The 20,425-nt window shown below is 36.7% G+C and overlaps 1 protein-coding gene across 2 annotated transcripts in view; it reads left to right on the forward strand.

Annotated features, from left to right (window-relative positions):
* Positions 1 to 4,113: 4,113 nt before the first annotated feature.
* CSDE1 (cold shock domain containing E1) overlaps positions 4,114 to 20,425 on the forward strand; it is a 35,583-nt gene continuing 19,271 nt past the window's right edge. For both annotated transcript variants that reach the window (XM_061410508.1, XM_061410515.1), the window contains exons 1-3: positions 4,114 to 4,223; positions 11,169 to 11,564; positions 18,700 to 18,846. In XM_061410508.1, coding sequence (XP_061266492.1) covers positions 18,709 to 18,846 — 138 coding nt within the window. In that variant the 5' untranslated portion in view covers positions 4,114 to 4,223; positions 11,169 to 11,564; positions 18,700 to 18,708. The remainder of the gene's footprint in view (positions 4,224 to 11,168; positions 11,565 to 18,699; positions 18,847 to 20,425) is intronic.

A 20,425-nucleotide genomic window follows, 5' to 3' on the forward strand; every position in this document is an offset into this window, starting at 1 on the left:
AAGTACATCATGCAAAATGCTGGGCTGGATGAAGCACCAGCTGGAATCAAGATTGCCGGGAGAAAAATCAATAACTTCACATATGCAGATGACACCACCCTTATAGAAGAAAGCAAAGAACTAAAGAGCCTCTTGATGAACGTGAAAGCAGAGAATGAAAAAGTTGGCTTAAAACTCAACATTCAGAAAACTAAGATCATGGCATCTGGTCCCATCACATCATGGCAAATAGATGGGGAAACAGTGGAAACAGTGATAGACCTTATTTTTGGGGGCTCCAAAATCACTGCAGATGTTGACTGCAGCCATGAAATTAAAAGACGCTTACTCCTTGGAAGGAAAGTTATGAGCAACCTAGACAGCATCTTAAAAAGCAGAGACATTACTTTGCCAACAAAGATCCATCTAGTCAAAGCTATGGTTTTTCCAGTAGTCATGTATGGATGTGAGAGTTGGACTATAAAGAAAGCTAAGCGCTGAAGAATTGATGCTTTTGAACTGTGGTGCTGGAGAAGACTCTTGAGAGTCCCTTGGACTGCAAGGAGATCAAACCAGTCCGTCCTAAAGGAAATCAGTCCTGAGCATTCACTGGAAGGACTGATGTTGAAGCTGAAACTCCAATACTTTGGCCACCTGCTGCAAAGAACTGACTCATCGGAAAAGACCCTGACGCTGACTGGGAAAGATTGAAGGCGGGAGAAGGGGACGACAGAGGATGAGATGGTTGGATGGCATCACCAACTCAATGGACATGAGTTTGAGTAAAACTCCAGGAGCTGGTGATGGACAGGGAGGCCTGGCATGCTGCAGTCCATGGGGTTGCAAAGACTCAGACATGACTGAGTCACTGAACTGAACTGAGCTGAAAGATAATAAAATAAGCTAATATTATAAAGAGTAATGGTAATAGTGGTAATATGGAGAGTAATAGTAATAGTGGTTACTTTTACTTTAGAAAAGATCTTTGTGAGGTGGTAACATCTGGGCTTGAGTGATGAGAAAGTGCCAAATATCTAATGATTTGGGGAAAGAGCATTCCAGGCAGAGGCAAGAGAAAAGGTAAGAATTCTGAAGTCTGAACAAATTTGCAATGCGGTGTCAGTGGATTGAAACACAGTGAATCAGGAGTTACAGACTTAGCAGGGACTAGTTCATTTATAGCCTTGTACATCATGGTAAAAGAGTATGGATTTTATTCTAAATGCAATTGGCTTTATTTTTAATTAAATTTGAAATAGGCTTTGCTCTATGCTTTTTTCTGGCTAATTGACAGATGTTATGGTTATTACTTTTAGTGTGGAGCTTAGCTTGTCAACATAATTCTTCTGTTAAGTGCAATGTTGACATTTTAAAGGGAAGCATTATATTAAGCTTTCGCCTTATTCTTATTTAAATTCTAATAATTGCTATTCTTATATGTTATTCTCAAAAAATCAGTTTAACTGTTTGGGGGCTTGCTGATGAATAAAAGTTTTGGATTGTGGGGTTCTAAGATTAAGTCTTATTTGATTCCTATAGAAGTAATATTCTTTATGAAAGTTTTTGCTCTAACTTGTGTTTTCCTGTTCTGAAATTTTGAATGTGGATCCATTTGCCATTCACTATTACCATATTTTATACAGGAAATTCCCATTACCTTCCCTAGCTAGGAAAGACATATGAGAATAAAAACAGTCTTAAATCTTGAATCAATTAAAATTTGTTCAAATTAAATAAAAATTTAAAAGAAATCTCTACATTGATCTTATCTATCTCATTTCACAGAGAACTGACAAAAATCTCTCCATCACTGCTCCAAGAAAATATTATAAATGTGTAGAGGATACTTACTTTCGATTCTCAAGTAGACTCTGGAAAAATGTGCTTATTGGTAATTGTAAGAATAAAAAAACAACTACAATCAATTTCATTGTCTATTTAAGTTTCTCAGAAATAAAAATTAGTACGATAAATAAAATATGCAATTTAAAAATTCTGATTATTATTCCTTAATGGACTTAATATCTTCCCCAAATCTGTGATTATCCTTTTGTATAGGAAATGATTTTCCAAGTAACTTCACAAGCTTGTGCTTTAATTAACTTCAGTTAAAAAAATAAACATGAAAACATTTTGGATTTTTTTACTTGGCTTCAAAATTAATTTGAATAAATATTATTGCCTTAAAATGTGATCTAAAAATGAAACCTATCTCTACCTAAAAATGAAACCTATGAGTAGTACTTGTATAAAGACTAAATCATTTAAGCCAGTGATTTAAATCAAATTACTCCATCTCTTACTTTTTTTAATGCTTGGAAGCTAAAATATATGCTTCTGGGTTTATACATATTTGCATTTTGTCTTAAATATAATTTGATACTAATTATGGATCAAGGGGGAATATAAAGGCAATTGAGCTGTATCAGAATAAAGATGATAAAATGGTTTAAGGTCTTACATGGTTTAAGGTCTTTAGAAGTTACATGTGATGGTAGAAATTGAGAGTTTATTCTCATTAATAGGATTTGTACTTACAGAATTTAGTGAGACTATTATTTTTTACATTTCCCATTGCTGTGATATTTGAGACCTAATTCTACTTTTAGCCCGGCTTCACATGACCTTATTTCTAGTGCAAGAGCCCAGGGCAGTTTCTCTGTAACATTAGATTGGAATATCCAAATGGACCTATTACTGGGGCAGAGAAATCTCAATTTAAGATTCGAACAGAGGAAACAAAACAGCTAGTCTGATGCATTTACATTCTGTACTTCCCAACAGAACACTCCACTTTCTAACAACTTCTTATATTGTCGTTCAGTGCTATTCATTCAACAAACTTTTGAAGGTTGTCTATGTCAGGCATTGTCAGGATAGAGCGATGCAAAGATGAATGTCACAGGCCCCGTTCTAAAGTATCACTAGCTAGTATAAACTAGCAAAAACAGAGTGAGTTTTCATAAAAGCATTGACAGTGCAGCCTGGGAAAGCTGGGGTGGGGGTGGGGGTGGGGAAGCATCAAAGAGAAGGGGCATCTTGTGGGATTAGGCCAATAGCAGAAGAGTTGGAGAAAACATCTTTGAACATCAGAAGTAAGATACTACCTCCTCTTATAATCCAAGGTTACATACTCTCATAACACTGTGCACCTTTCCTTCATTGCAGTTATTTCAATGCGTATGTTCGGATTTTGGTTTTGTGATTAAATGATGCTAGACTGAAAGTTCCTTGAGGAGAGCACCATGTCCATTTGTTGTTACTATTATACATCCTAGCGACGACACATAAAAGATGCAGGACAAATAAGTATTGAGAGGGAAAATAAAGTGGGTGGGCAAATTCTCAGAAGCATGACTGGTCATTTTTTAATCCAGTGTTCTCAAGTGAGAGAGCCACAGAAAAGCATTCCTCTCACCAAAAAGGACTGCCTGATCTTTGGCAAGGTATAATTCATTAAACTTTTCTGTGGCCAGAATTAACATTTCCCTCCTACCCTCTCTCCTTATGAGATAAATCACCCATTTACCCTGATTTCAACCTTTTGGTTACCGATTTAGCACCGTGGATCACACTATGAACACCTTCCAGTAACTAGAAAGGTCAGTTGAAGGAGTTTAATAGCCATGATACCTCGCTCACTCACTGTCTGTTGCAAGCAACATAGTTTATGGGAGATAAAGTTCTCACTTAGGGCGTTCAAATTAGCTTGCTAAAAATCTAACTCTATACTAAATAAAATTCCAGTCTAATGTAGCAGACAAGAAAGCCTCCAATGTGAAAAAAATGAAACTGCGGTTTGGGAACTTCTGGATTATCGCTGAGGAAATAGAAATCCTTTATATGACATTTCTGATACGTCCTCCAAATTGTTCTCCCTGGAGGTTCACCCTGGTCTCGCAGCCTAAAGCATATTCAAGTTTGCTAAGATCAGAGACACTGAAAGTCCACCAACACCCCGCCCCGTGCGTCCCAGTGGAGTCAGTAAACAGAGATTGATTTCCGCAGCTCAAGGGGGAGGGGATCTAGGGGAATTTAGACACCACCTCCGTTGTGGTTAAGCACAGCACACTGGCTGGCGTCATTCAGCCCTCGTGCGCAGGCGTACTAAGGATACACTCCCCCTCCCCTTCCTGTGCACGCGCTCGGAGCCTGCAAGTCTCGCGAGAGAAGCGAGATTTATTCCTACGTACCGGGCCGTGCTGCTTATGGCGGCGCTGGAGAGGGGGCGCTGAGCTGTTGGGGTGAGTACGACCTCAGGGTCCAAATGGGGGTAGCAGGAAGCCAAGTTAAGGGCGGATGAAAAAATCAAGACAAACGGGAGAGACCTCTGAGTCAGGGTGGGCACTCCTAGAGCTCCGGGTAGATAACACCTCGCCCTGAATCCCCACCCCGGGCTTTTCCACCCGTCCCCCGTTCAACTGTCTAGGCCTGACATCAGGCTGCAGAGCCGAAGTGAAGATTGGAGGCCAGGAGGCAGCGCGTGGTGGTGCTGGTGACTAAAGTGGGGGGAGGGAGCGAAAATGGAGGCTCCGACCGCAGCCAAGATGGAGGCAGGGGTGCGGGGCTCGGGCGCGGAGGCTGTTGGGAGTTGTAGTCTGGCTGTTTCCCCCTCAGCCGCTTGGTGGGAGAAACGAGAACTACAAGTCCCGGCGGGCGGGGCGAGGGGGTGGTGGCGCGGTCCTTTGTGTGAGACTGGAAGAGCCGGAGGCGGAGGAGAGCGGCCTACTCTGACTCTGGACACTATAGTTTTTTAGCCATCACCTGCTTGCGGAACTGCCTACTAGTACCAGAGCGCAGTGCGGCAGTGGCCCTTCCTTTGTGTATGAACTGAGACCCCGCTCCATCTAAGTTGCTTAGAGACACCTCCTTTCTTCGGCCACTTCTGGCACGGTAGCCCAGCCGAAGTGTCATCTTTATTGCCATTCACCCGGAGCTGTTTTATCTTGGGTCTGAACCCCAGCTTCCCCGTCTAACCCTCTCCTTTAGCTTCTTGAGAAAGAGAACCGGCCACTGAACTTAGGCACAGGGCTCTCACCCGTCTAATTCTAGGGTTAAAACAAACTCTTTTAAGAGCTCGGTGGCGTTCTTCTTACCACCTTCTCGGGTTCTTGCAGTGTAAGAGCCTGGCCCATGTTGTGCAATGAAAGGCTTGACTTGGTCATTCTGTGTAGTTTTTTTGGAGCTCTAGTCGCAGACACTTTGAGGTTCTTACCATTCTATCCTAAGTAGGAAATCTTAATGCCACGGTTCTTTGTGCTTTAAGGTTTTCCTTTGGAAACACCCGGATAGCTCCTCCCTTGCTTAACTTACAAGTAAGGGAGGGAACATTCTAATAAAACAGCCTTCATTCCGCAAATAGAAAAGGCTGAACGTTATCCGAGGTAATTTCCTTGTTTTGCACCTAAAATGAGCGAAACAATGTGATCCTCTTAAACAGTTGGTAGGCAGGATAATAAAGCAGGAGAGGACGCCTGTGATAGTTAAATCTTGGAATATTTCCTGTGATTAAGCTTTTTATCAGGATGGTGTGAACTGGCAGCTATTGACTAGAGCTATTAATCTGTAAAATGTAGTGATCAAATTATTGGCGCAAATATTAAGTTACTGTTAAAAAACGCTGAGTAATTTTCAATTTGAGTTTCTAGAAGGCGAGCATTTTCAATACTACATTGAGGGCCAGTGTAATGCCTTGGTGTCATTTTGGTACTAACCAATATTGGGTATTCATGGTGTGGGTCAGGAGGGGGTTTATATACTTGAACAGGCGTAGACGAGTCATAAAATCTTGAAAATTTTTCAACCTTGTTTTTTTTTTTTTTTTTTTTTGCCTTGTAGCCATAGGCCCGAAATAAAAGAGATGGTAGTGGTTTGAGTGATTTTGCAGCTGCTCTGGATGCTTACCATCCAGATGAGTATTTATAGCAGCTGAGTTGAAAAGTAAAGTATTTGAGGCGCAGAAGATAGGTTTTCCTTTTTTGTAAATAAGTTCTGACTTAACAGGTATGACCTTTAGAGTTTGGTTGAAAATTCTGGTAAATTCCTACCAAATAAAAAATGAGAATGTGAAAACTGACTTGTCCTGCTTTATCTTATTCCTGTTTTCCCTTCTCTCCACTTAAAGACACACGATGTAGGGCCAACATTTTTAAGATTATTTTTTTCTTTCAAATTGTAAAATACAGAATGGAATTTACCTTTTTAACCTTTTTTTCAAGTGTACAGTTCATTAGCATTAAGTTCATTCACATTGTTGTGAGGACCATACTTTTAACAAGGTAGTTTAAAAATGGAAATGTGGTGTGGGCAGATTTCTAAGGAGTTGAATTTAAGGACTTTATTACAAAATAAAAATCTTGATCTTGTAAAATACAAGGTGTTGATTTATCATCTTCTCAAAAAACAAAGTGGGAACTACTTTGAGATCTTTAACCCAGACTGTCTTATGGAGAGCTCTAACTTGTAGGATTTTTCATAATAGAGAATTATAACTAGAAGAATTATAACTATTCTTTAAGACTTAATAGCAGGAGTGTCTTCAGTGGTGACGTTGCTGTGTTGGGAGTAACTTGTTTTCTTGAATCCCATCATTTCTTGCTGTTAAATAATTTCTGCCAAATTACGATTTTTAAAAATTTCTTTGTCTTGTATTGGAGTGTTTTCCACTTGCATGTATGAGTGTCTAGTTAAAAAACTGAATAATTCAAAACTTTTCCCATTTACTTAGATGTTTCTCTTGTGATACATTTTTTTAGAGGTATTAAACTGAGTACGGTGCGTTGAAAGATTATTTTGGGAGCATTATATGCCCTTTAATATTGAGGTAAAACATTATAGTTGAAAATAAATTCAGCAATTTATTCACATTGAACCTGTGGACTATCCATTGGTTTGCGGTTGCAGCTGGTATATAACAAGTTAGTTGTTTGGACTTCTGCTTCTTGGATGTATTGATAGTAAGTGTAAACTGCCAATTGCAAACTCTTTCTATGGGCAAGTTTGCTAGGTACTGCTGCTTTTTATCAGCGAAGATCTTTGCCCAACGGCCTTACATTTGCTTTTGCTTTATTGGGCATGGCAATGCCTTTTCCCGTAATTAGTCTGTACCTGCTCCGGCCACTGTGGTAGCGACTAGCTTTGTGTGGCCTTCGTGCCCTTGAACTGTGTACAGTTCTGAATTGAAATGTGCTGAAATATAAAACAAACATTCGATTTCAAGGGATATTAAAAATATGTCGATTGCCTGTGGGAAGTGATGACATTTGGATTTGGCTAAATAAGACACTTAATTAAAATGAATTTCACTGGTTTCTTTCAGCATTAATATGATTATTAGGATATTTTAAGTTCCATATGTGACTTGTACAATATTTCTGTTGGACAGTGCTGGTCTGCACTGTTCTGATTTTTGTGTCTGGAGGATTTCTTCAGCTTCTTTCCACACTGCTGTTTGTCCTATTTCAAAGTATTAGTGTATATAAAAGAAGTTAAGTGATGGGAGGGTATAATTTTAAGTGTCTAGTAATCACAATTGTTTTTACTACAGTGAACCTATATATACAAAAAGATAGTTGCAGCAATTTGATATTCTTTTATTTCCACTCAACATGGTGATGACTTAAATTGTTTTGAGGTGGTTAATTATCTAAATTTTTATCACTTTCCTTAGATCCCAAAGTGAAACTGAAAACTTAGTTTATATAAAATTAAACTTGTCTTGAGTTACTGCATCAGGAAATATGAACTGAGGGGAAAAAAAAGAATTATGAACTTCGGAGTTAAGGCAGGAATGAGTATTGGTCATAAATCAACAGAGAACCTTTTCAGTTCCATGCTGTCTATTTGGGTCTTTGCTGTTGTTTTCAATGAAAGTAATTTAAACAGAGTGGATTAGGTGGAGAGACTTAAAGACTGGTTTATCATTTCTTTAACATTCTTCCCAAGTGAATGCTGTACAGACTTTGAGTATAATTTGTCAAAATGATAAACTAGGTTATATGATAGCACTTTAGATGAAGTAATGCTGTAAAAATGTACTGGTTCAACATATGTATTATTTTAGTACCTACTATGTGCCTGGCTTCAGCTAGCTCTTTGAAATAAAGCAGCCAACTAGAGGAGACAGTAAGACAGGTGATGATAATTTTAAGGAAGGTGAAATAGGGCATGACTCTTTGGATTTTCAGTTCAAGTAAAAGAATTGGCGTTAATTGCTAAAACAGCAAGGCATAGTTGTTGATAATTAGTGGTGATAGTGTTCCCATACAGAGCAAAGGGAAAGAAGTTAATTACCTAGTGGTCAGGAAGACTCTCAGATTCACATTTAAATTGCTCCTTAGATTTTGTGGGTTTTTTGGCCACACTGCAGTATATGGGATCTTAGTTCCCCGAGCGGGAACCAAACCCATGCCCGATGCAGTGGAAGCACAGAGTCTTAACCATTGGACCAACCACCAGGGAAGTCCCCTAGTTTTTTTAAATTAGTGCTCTGTATATCAAGTGTCTGGGGACAGCGGGGTACGGGGGATGCTGTAGGGGGTACACTTAGGATTAAAGCAAAATTATTCGTCAGTACCACCCATGAATCTAATAATCTTGGCATGAGTGAATAGCCAGTTTATTTCAATTCCAGGTGGGTGTCTTTTTTCAAAGACACTTCAAAACTTCTTGGTTGGATAATTAAGACTATCTAGTTCAGTAAAAACAAAATTTTTTACAGTTGGTAGAACTGTATACCAACTTGAATTGTCTTTTGCTTATTATCTATCATTGTCTTTTTGCTACATTAGTTTCTGCTGTGGTAAGTTTAGTACCTAGTAAGGTACCAAAGTGGCCTGTGATAAAGAAAGAAACTTGAGTTTGTCTCTCAGAAATTTGAAGCGTATTAAAGGAACACGATACATAAACCTGTAAACCAAGTGCAGAAAATTTGGTACCAAAAAAGAATGATGCCATCAGTGGGAGTTAATGCCCCCTTTAGTGGGAATTAGGTAATCTGTGCTAGAATGGTCAAGAAGGGATTTCTTTTTTTTTTTGGTAACGTTTAAGATGACAAAATATATACTTTGTGGCGAGACCCATATGCATAAAGAAATCTCCCAAGAGTTATGTTTTAAGAATTAGGAAGGAAAATGTACCAATCTAGAATTGGAGAGCAGAAGAAAGATGTAAAGTAGAACAAAACACACCTTGAGTGATGGTGGTTCAATGCTGGCTGGAAGTCAGAAACACCTTGGGGAAGTGGGTGGAAGAGGAAAATATCCCAGTGCCTAGGACCTAAACCCAGTTAAATTTGAATCTCATGTTGGGATCCAGGCTTCGATTCCCCATGCACCCCCCGCCCCAAGTTGTCCGAGTGGGTTGGATTTGCAGTCAGGATTAAGAAATTCCCATTTAGAGTGCTGGGAAAATCACTGAGGATTTTGGATAAGGAGATGAGTGAGATGGAATTTTAGCTAAGTCAGTCTGGTAGTGTTATGTGACAGAATGTGGGAAGAGTTGATACTGAAGTTTAGCAAATGTGTTGTCTGACTGGACAAATAGGTCATTTAGAACAAAAGATGAATATAAAAGATACCTTGAAATATTGATAAGACTTGCACAATTGGATGTGTAGATGGAGACGGAGGGTCGTTACAGAAGTGGCCCTGAGTCAGGCCATTCAGGTTACTGTTTGAGTGGGGACTGGACATAGTCTTCCCAGTGATTGGAGAACCATTGTTCAAAGAAGCGTCTAGTCTGGGTAATAGGTGAATGATCCAAATAAAACTGAAAGATTGAACAAATGTAACATTTGATATTTGAAGTTACAGTATAAAGTCATGGAATATTTACCCAATGGCAGTAGATCAGCTGCTACTGAGTTTTCATTTTGCATTGTAGAAACTGAAATTCAGGGAGATTAAATAACTTTGTAGCATTTACTGGTGATTAGTATTGAGCTCTCCTCCTCTAAGCTGTTTCACCAGCTCTGACCTCACCTTGTAGTCATTCTGATTTCTGATGTTCTTCAAATATACTGTCCATTTCTCCGCATATCTAAAACCAAATCCTCCTTTACTTTTCCCCGTATGTCATTTTGGTTAACAGCACCATTTTAGCTAACATTTGAGGCACTGCAAAATAATCATTTTTGTACAGCTAATAAAAGCACAATTTTGTGGTGAAATAGACATTTCATTTCTCTTTTGTTTTCTTCTCAATTGTTTCTCTTCTCAAGACATTTCTTACCTGCTTATGGCAACAACTCAAATGAGATGTCTGTTTCCTTCATGAAGTCATCTCATAGGATTTCAGGACTTCATATCGTTTCATCAAGAATTAATGCTCTCTGTTTCTTGTTATATATCAAGTTGAAATGCTTCATAATCTGGCTCTGGTACATCTGTCAAACCATATATCTCATTTCACTTTAACCCAGCACTCTGTTCTAACCAGGCTAGTCTATTGATTCCTCTGCAGCAACACACCACACTTGTTGTAACAGTCATTCACAAATAAAGCTCCCTTGATGTCAGGTATAGAAAATCAAATACATGGTCTCTGCTTTCAAGGGACTTATGATTTAATTGTGTATTCTAGTTTGGTTTATGTTACAGTTTATGCCTAGAATACTCAACTGTTTTCTTTTTCTCAAAAATCTGCCTATTTCTCCTAATTAAACTGAAATAATGCCACCTCTTTAAAAGCCTCTGACCATGTAGCTTTAATGCCCAGATAGTGATGAATAAACCATAAGTAGTATTTCTCAAATAGTATGTCAGTAGTAGATATCCATATATTAGTTGAGCAAATTAATTTTTGATATTTTGTTCTATAATTAATTTTTTTCTCATGTGTGACTTTTTCAATGAGTATAAATTCTCTGACGACAGGAAATTCGTTCATATTTTCCACAGTTCATAACACAGTGCTAGGTAGTTATAAAACGCTACATTAAGTAGAACATTATATAACTGAATTTATTTGTGGGGAAGGCATATCAATAAGGAATGTGAAATAATTTCAGAGTTTGAGTGTACAATACCACAAAAGGTATCCATTAACACTTGAGAGATTGCCTAAGTGATGAATGTGTATGCTTCCAAGTTTTCTGCATTGCTTGATTCTAAGTTAATGAGATGAGCTTTTCCCTCTACCTACCTTCTATCCCTGATTATTTACTTAATGTCTTAATTTCTTATCTCTAGTATGAAGTGTAACAGAACAGACTTTACCACCTGAAACTGCTGCTTCAAGTTCAGATCAGGCAAGGAACAAACCTCGAAACAACCAACAAGACCAAAGAAGAGTACACTTAAGTTGAAGACACAACACTTGATCTGAAACAAGAAGTTTGTGCCTACTCAACAGCTTCGAAAGAGCACTTCCCAACGCTGCTAGTAGTCTTTGTTTTCTTCAGTGCTGTACTGTGAGATTGCCCGGTGCAGCAGCAGTTGTATTCTTTATTAGCTTGATAGATCGTTTTCTCTCGCTCTTTTTTTTTTTTTTTTTAATACTAGCAACTTTCATTCTTTGAAACGTCTGCTGAAAAAGAAGAATCAGCAAATACTACTGAAAGTGCAATATTTGATTATCACTGCGAGGTAGGTTTATCGTTTCCTGTTGGCAAGAGTTAGTTTATAATTCTGGATTTCCTAATTATTTGGTTAAGTATAAAATCTTAATCTACTCTCTTCTAAAAGTATTCTGAAAACAGTTTATATTTTTCAACTCTTCGTCTGAAAATATCAACGCTAGTTTATTTTATTTAACTTAATTGTCTTTTCTTAGATGAGGACAATATTTATGGCCAGAACTGGGATTTTTTCACCCAAGATGATATTTATTCATATATGCAGATCTCTTGATTTCTTGGTCTCATAGAAAACTCCATTGGTACTATTTAGAAATTAGGGCTTCAGAAAGGAAAGCCCTTTGCAGTCTTGTTTGCGGTAATCTTGGGTAAAGAAAATGTGCAGGAAAAGGGACGTTTGAAGGTGAGTAGTACTTTGTTAAGAGAGAGAAGGGTCTTTGGTAGAGATCTAGAGATAACTTCATCCGGCTTCCCTGGTGGCTCAGAGGTTAAAGCGTCTGCCCCCAATGCGGGAGACCCAGGTTCAGTCCCTGGGTTGGGAAGATTCCCTGGAGAAGGAAATGGTAACCAACTCCAGTATTCTTGCCTGGAGAATCTCATGGACGGAAGAGCCTGGTATACTACAGTCCACAGGGTCACAAAGAGTCGGACACGACTGCACGACTTCACTAGAGATAACTGAATGAACTGATCTAGGGAAATCTGAAAGCCCATGATGTATATTGAGTAGTCTGTTATTAACAGAGTAGAGAATACAGGTTTATGGGACAGAAAGATTAACTGGAAAGGGATGCTTGCTGGACAGTTCTAAAGGGCCCACTATATTTGACTTTATTCTTCAGGAAAGATATCAGCTGTTTATAAGCAAGGACTTAGTGGATTTTGTAGTTCAAACCTAAAATAGTTTATTAATTCAGATTTTAAAGTTATATATTCACAAGTGTATCTTTAAAAGACGAACGGTACTGCTTTTAAGGGATAAGTTGACAATGGGAAGGTGTGTTACAAACAGTGGACAGAGTGGAGGAAAGATAAAAGCTAGGGTAAAGGCTGAGAAAAAGGTAGACACTGCTTGTTTTAATGGTAGAAGTAATAGTACTGGTGACCAGTTGAATGTGAAAATGAGGCTGGAGGGAATTAATTTAGTCTATCCAGTTGTCCAAGTTAGAAACCTTTGTTCATAGAAATAGAGAAGTTCAAGTGGGGACTTGTGGAAATCTATTTTGTTTGTAAGATAGTAATCTAAAGTTGAGAAAATACTGTAATATGGAATGCTCAACAGTGGTTGTTTGGGGGAGGTAGGATTGTGAAGGGCAGTTGTTCCTTTTAAATCTTTAGTTTCTAGATTTTCTGAAATCAGAAATAAAGACTTGGAATTCAGAAAGGAGTCATCACTTTATAGGTAATTCAGGAAGAAATGCCAAAGAGAAGAGTGTTTAAAGAAATAGAGGTAGCCAGGAAGGAATGCCAAGGAAGATAATTTCGGGGAGCACTTGGTAGTAATCCTTTTGTAAAATGCATGCTTCTCTGGCAGCTCAGTGACAGACAGCCTGCCCGCAATGCAGGAGGCGAGGATTTGATCTCTGGGTCTGGAAGATTACCTGCAGGAGAAAATGGCTACCCATTCCGGGTGTTCTTGCCTGGGAAATCCCATGGATAGAGGAGCCTGGTGGGATACAGTCCGTCGGTGGCAGAGTCGAACCCGACTGAGTGACAGAGCATGCATGCATTGATCAAATCAGATGGGGAATGAAAACAGATCATTCTTAGATTGTTGTCTTAAAAAAGCTTCATTACTGTTTCAAAAAGCACCTGGACCCATACCTACAATTTATTTAAAGGTTGAAAGCTTAATTGTGGTAATCACCTTAACTGTGAACCAGCATTATTTCTTAATTTAGAACTACCAGTAATACCAATTTATTTAAATTACCCATAAACAGACATTTAGTTACTTAGTTTTAAGGCTATTTCACCACTTGCTTCTTCTGTTTGTTTCTTTCTCCCTCCTCGTCTGACTTTTTAAAAATAATTTTAGACTCCTACCAATTGTGCTGAGTTAGATAAAATAATGGAGATTGAAATTGCGCAGCTTTTATCTTTATTCATAAGGGTAAAAGACAAGATGCTAGAGCTTTGATTGCCTTGACATGAATTGTGAAAATGGATTTAAAGTAGAAGTGCTTTTTGTTTAACCTAATCTTTGTATTCTTTTTTCTCTAGTAAGCAGTTTAGTTCACGATACATAGGCTAAATACTAATACAGTAAATATTTACAAACAGATAAATGAGTGGGGATATTGACATTAAAACATGTTCTCATTGTACAGTTGTGAATTCCAATTAAAAGGAGTGCAGCTAACAAAACAGATTTGGTAATGCAGTAGATCACAGATTTTTTTTTTTTTTTTAATTTTTATTGGCATATAGTTGGTTTACAATGTTACGTTAGTTTCTTTCTATACAGCAAAGTGAATCAGGCATACCTATACATATATCCACTCTGTTACAGATTCCCTCCCCATTTAAATCACCACAGAGCATTGAGTAGAGTTCCCTGTGCTATACAATGGGTTCTCATTAGTTATCTATTTTATATTCAATAAATAGTAGCATATATATGTCAGTCCCCATCTCCCAATTCATCCCACCTTCCATACACCCTTGATAAGGTTACTCTCTACATATGAGAACCATGTTTAAGAGATGTTTGTTGTTTGTTGTTGTTGTTTTTTTTAACAGTTTAAAGTAGTACATAATTAGGAATGAATAAATATTGAAGAGTGGGATTGACCCTAAAAAGTACCAAGAAAGAATAAGGTTTATAAGAAGTTTGGTTGGCATGTAAAGATAGACATGGATTGTTTTGGTGAGTATTTTGATCAAGACAGTTTAAGATGACAGAAGGAAAGCAAAGCTAGAAACATTAAAAGAAAACTAAAGCCCCCAGTGAATAAGATGACAGGGTAACTTGCTGGAGTGTGCTAGTAGTTAACGGAGACCCATGACAGGAACTTTACATGTCTTGATTGATTTTCAAAGTCAGGTGTACAAACTTTCGAGCTTGCTCTTTGTATCAAAAGTCCAGGAGCACAAGATAAAAAATTTTCAGTAAGATTTGACAGAGTATCTCATGATAGCATAGTGATCAGTACGCAGAAATATAGATTGCATAATAAACATTAAAAGACTTTGAATAATGGACTGATTTTCATAGGGGTCTCCACATATGTGCTGCCAGATTCTGTCATCCTTCCATTTCAAGATTTAGTAATAAATAGTTATGTGTATATTTATGTATAAGCATTCCAGGGTTTTTGTATGAAGTAACTAACCCTATTAGGTTAGTTTTTTCTTTAGTAATAAATGATCAGTTATAAGAAATAGAAGGAGAAAACCTGATTTTACTGATTTATTAAGAAGTAATATAGAGGATTTTTTTTTTCTTAGTTATATGAAGTTACTGAAACTTTTTAGTCTACAGAATCAAGAAACATAATCACTCAGCGCTGTCTGTATTATATTATTGGTCACAGTACAATAAGAGAAGTAGTGGCATGTACCTCAGTGGATAACTATTTAGAACATATCCAGAACACAGCAGTTAGTCTGAAAAACGGTTGCATTCAGAAAACTGAAAGGAGCAGAGGAAGTTAAGGGAAGGTATGTTTAGATTAAGAAAACAGTAATTTTCTAAAACCGTTGTACAGTGAAATAGATTGGGGTTTTTTTGATAAGAGTTTATTTGAACATTTATTGATTTCAGTCGGGCAGTGGCAAACTGGAAGTGGTAAGGAGTGCTCGAGGACGTTATTGTCTGTAGCTTAAAGCCCAGTTGTCTGTGATTAGGTGACCTTGGTTTATTTTTGTTTGTTTTTTAATTTTTATTGGAGTATAATTGCTTTACAATGTTTAGATTTGTTATATCGCAAAGTGAATCAGCTATATATTTAGAAATATCCCCTCTTTTGGATTTCCTTAGCATTTAGGCCACCACAGAACATTGAGTAGAGTTTTCTGTGCCAGTAGGTTCTCATTAGTTATCTATTTTATACATAATATCAATAGTGTAAATGTGTCCATTGCAGTCTCCAATTCATCTGATTCCTTCCCCCCTTGGGAAAGGACTACCTTTTCTAAACTAATGAGAGCCAAGCAGACTAGGTTAGGAGAAACAATTCAAGAAATGTTGCAAGAAGAAAAAGTCTAAACTTGGACTTGGTGATGTTTGTTTGTTGTGTTCACTACTATACAGGTAGAACCTAGAACGGCATTGCCACATTGTAGGCGCTCATCATGGTTTAGTGCATAAAGCAGCTGTTAGGAATGTGAGTGGTGGAGTGAGAAGGGAGTACTGGATTCTGTTCCCATTTACCAATTTTACCTCTGTGCCCTTAAAACACCCTCTAAGTATTTTATTGTCTGTGAGTATTAAAGTAGATTTTAATGGTCTTTTTGTTTTTAAAATACCAGTTGAAATCATATAAATATTTTTTGTTGTTTTATAAATTACTGTGACTTATTGACCCATTGTTAAACTTTAGAGTGTTTCTAGAAATTTGTTATTAAAACATTTTAGTGAACACATTTTGCATAAAGCCTTGTTCACATTTCCTCAGGATGGGTTTCCTACAGTAGAATTATTAAGGAAAACACCCCCATGTTTTGGTACATGTGGTTAAATTGTATTTCAGAGAGATTACACCAGTTTACCACCATGAAAAAATATTAGCGTGTTCTTAACCTACTTCCTCAATATTTTTTAAATCTTTTCTTTGGTAGTTTGATAAATGAATAATTTGCTTTATCTAAATATTTGCTTGCCACAATTGAAGCTTATATATTTTGTCTTTAATGAATAATCTTTTAAGACTAATTTATTTGTCTTCCACAGTTCAGCAAATGAGTGCTTACTATGTGCTAAACACTGTGTAACACTGGAGATTTAGCTTTGAATAAAAAGTACCTGTTTTCATGAAGCTTATATTCTAGTAGTTTAATTCTTACCTGATTTGCTTAAGTTCTTTAATGGTGCACTTACATATTTACATGTGCTTTTTTGTTCTCTTTAGGTTTGAGAATAAAAGTTTATACTTTTTACATAATCGAACATTGATCCTTTCCCTTGCACCTTTTTCTTTTGACTTTAAATCTAGAAAGTCCCCTTTCCAAAATCTTTATAAATACACACATTTTTATTTAATATTTGTTAAGGCATTTAACTCAGTTCATCTGAAATATACTTTTTGTATGCTGTGAGTTGAGCAACTATAGAATTTTCCACCTATTTTTAAAAAAAGCCAAATAACATTTATATACTGGTTCATTCCTCCCACCACCACCTCCTTTTTTTTGTCTTTAATTTTTTTATAAACAAGCATCTGTTGCTGAGCTACCTGCTTTTTCCATTGAACTTCTTTTTTTATGTAATTGTTTGGTTTTATATGCTTTTTTCTTTTTTAAATGACCTACCATTTTGTCTAATGGTGTTTTCTTTAAAGTTTTGTTGGTGGTGGTTTAAAAAAGAATTTAAGTGTACTATTAGGAATTTTATTAAGGGTTAACATACTCTCTTATCTAAAGTTGCTTGAAAAATACATGGTTTTCCATTTTTAAAAAGTAGTTCTCAAATTGGATAAAGGGTCGAGGAAAAAAACCTAAGATACTAGGAGAAAAGAGACGTTCTGTTTCAGTTCCGTTTGATGTGCACATCTAAAAGTGCGATGAGACGCAAGTGATACAGCCTAGATTCCAGTGCCCTCCCTGGGGAACAGTTTAGTCTTAGAAGGAATGACAGCTGTAATCCCTTCTGATTTGGGTTCATTTTCCCTTAGGGTGAGAAAAATGAGTTACTACCTCCTACGTTTAGCTAGATTGCTAGGAGTGGAGATGTGGTTTTTGCAGCTTGCTGGCCTATGTATTACAGATCATATCATTGCATTCTTACTTGAATGGTTAGAACTATAGTCTAAACATGAGAAAAGCAGAGATTGAAAGTCATGATCTAAGTAAGTCATGGTGAAATAGTGGTTTTCAAATTAATTTGAAAATGTACATGTGTATATTTTTATAAATTGTGTGATTATACTTGCATTACAAAGCAGTGGCACAAATAGGACAAAGTTAAAATAAGCAGTATTATAAAAGTAGTTTACCTGTTAACAGAAACTTTCCAGCCTCACTCAGAATACATATCTGGATGCTTAGTTTGTAAGTGTTTAATTTAAAAACTTTATACTATCATGAATTAATATCTAAGGCACAGTATGGATTTTGTGTTTTATCACTACTATTGCTGGCATAAGTATCACAGTCTTGATCTTAGTTTTTTTGAGACTTGTCAGATCTCATTAATGGTGATTTATTTCATAATGTGGAAGTACAAGAACTAATGAGAAGTGTTGGCTCCCACTACTCTGCCTTTGCTTGCTTTATTAGCATTATCTTCTAAGATTCTTCTCTAGGAATCTTTCTCAACACCTTTTCTATTTGTGAGGGCAGTTTAATTAAACTAGATAACTAAATTTGTATGTGTACTTAGTCAGGGAAGTGTAAATTTAATACGCTGAAAGTAAATAAAGGAGGGCTTCGCTGTCAATCTCTGGTGAGGCTCTCCACTCAACCTCAGAATACTTTATGTTTGATCTGTGATATGATCTGACAAAGCAATTCAGCAAAGCCTTTTCTATAAATACGTAATAACCATTTAAAAAGCTAATTGTTATCTCTTGACAAAATATATTTATTCTAGTTAGGATTCTTTCTTCCTACACACCATTGAATTATCCGGTGTATAACCTTCTTTAGGGAGACAAGTGATTGAGAATATTGGATTCTGTGTGAAGTTGTGAGACATTTTGAAGACTTTGGGCTCAATTGTCTCATTGTAGCAACTGCCAGAGTCCTTACAGCATGTTAAAAATTATAAATGTTGTGGATTAGGGATTAAGTAAGTGCTTTAAAAATGCATTTCGGTTTGACCTTTTAATGTTAATGCTATAATTTATTTTGTTGATAGAAATCTGGTTAAATGATTTCTATTTTGCTGAAGTAACCTAATGGTAAAGGTAGATACACAGGTTGATTGTCAAATGTGTTAAATTTTTATTGATGATAGTTATAAACATTGTGTTATGTTATCACAGCTGTTTGAGATGGAGAACGTTTTTACTGTGTCATCCGATCCTCATCCCCCTCCTGCAGCCCCTCCTTCACTTTCTTTACCTTTATCTTCATCTTCTACCTCATCTGGGACTAAAAAACAAAAGAGGACCCCCACGTATCAGAGATCTGTAAGTCAGGGAAGCAGTCATCCTAGCTTTTTTTCTTTGTGTTAAGAGCATGACTAAGAAGCATCACTCAGTTTGATTGAAATACCCTGCAAACTTACTTTCTAACTTCCCTAAGCATTTCTTTCACCTTGAATCTTGAAAGGTAAGTTTAGTAGTTTAGGGCTTGCTACTCAGAGGGTGTCCAGGAAGCAAAAGCATCGGTATCCCCTTGGGAATTTGTTAGAAACAGATAATCTCAAACCCCTGCCAGTGAGTCAGATTTTGTATTTTAACCAGATCACTGGGTAACTTCACTTTGACGTGCCCTAGTTTAGAGTCTATATTGTGCATATGGTTTTGAATCCTCTGTCATTTGACTTTTGTAAGTCATTTAATCTCAGTGTCTATTTCATCATTAGTAAAATAGGGACAGTATTACATGCTCCTGGGCTTTTGTAAAAATTAAATGAGTTAACACATCCAGCACAAAACAGTGTCTACCATGAAAGAACTGGAACTAACCACCTATAGATGTGATGGCTTTGTTTTGCATGGTTTGGCTGTCCCACACAGTGTTTAACTACTTGAAACTTGGGTTTATGTTTCTATAATTTCAGTGGTCTCTTTTTCCTAATGAAAAATATTCTTATTAATGCCCAACATCAGACAAGTAAAAATGCTTATGAGTCAAATTTTCAATGAAAAGGTCTAAAACTAGTTGTAAGGATGTGGATATGTTGCTATAGTAGATCAGTGATAGACCTAACCTTCCCTAGGGATTTTGTCCTGTGTCCTGCTTCACTTAAATAAAATGAAATACACACTGTGATAGACAGTATCTGATGATTAAATAGGTCCCAGTACATTGCATTTAAATAGCCCCTCTTATATTAAAGAGTGTTTTATTTTGGTTTATCTAATCATAGAAACAGATGACAGTATTTGGAGATTTCATCAGTGTCTGAAACAAATGAAAAGATTTCTTTTAATTGTGCCTGTGAAGTGATTGATTATTTTTAGGATTGAAGAGCTTTTGTTGTCTTGGAGTACTTAGAAAACTCTTGTCTAATCACTGTTTTCAGTCGTCTTCCATTAAAAGACCTGAGCATGCATGCATTTTCTAGTTTGAAATAAGTATTGCATAGAAGGTTTCTTTTTTTTTTTTTTAGAAGGTTTCTTTTATTCTTTTTACTAACTTAAGTAATTGCCTTCAAGATGCATGGCTTACCAAATAGCATCAAGGTTTCTATTTCTCTTTCAAAATAAATAAATTCCTTAATGATATGTCTTGGTAGTTTGGTTTTCCATCTTGTGAATATTAGTTACCTTTGTCCTGATGATGTTTTAGTAATTTAATTAAAGGCAGCTTTTACTTATGTGGTTGCTTTGTCTTAATATTTAAACTCCAGAAATTTGATTTGTGGGAAGTGAAAATCCTACCATAAATTGGGACGGTTCCCCAAAATAATTTGAATTACTTCCTCTGAAATGTTTTATTGGCTAAATTAACATTTCAGTAATAAAAACATAATCTTCCCTTTACTTGTATTACCTTTATTTTCTTTGCCTTTTCATATTAAAAGTTCGGTGATTTGTTAAT

The sequence above is a fragment of the Bos javanicus genome, chromosome 3, assembly GCF_032452875.1.
Source record: "Bos javanicus breed banteng chromosome 3, ARS-OSU_banteng_1.0, whole genome shotgun sequence".
Classification (NCBI taxonomy): Eukaryota; Metazoa; Chordata; class Mammalia; order Artiodactyla; family Bovidae; genus Bos; species Bos javanicus.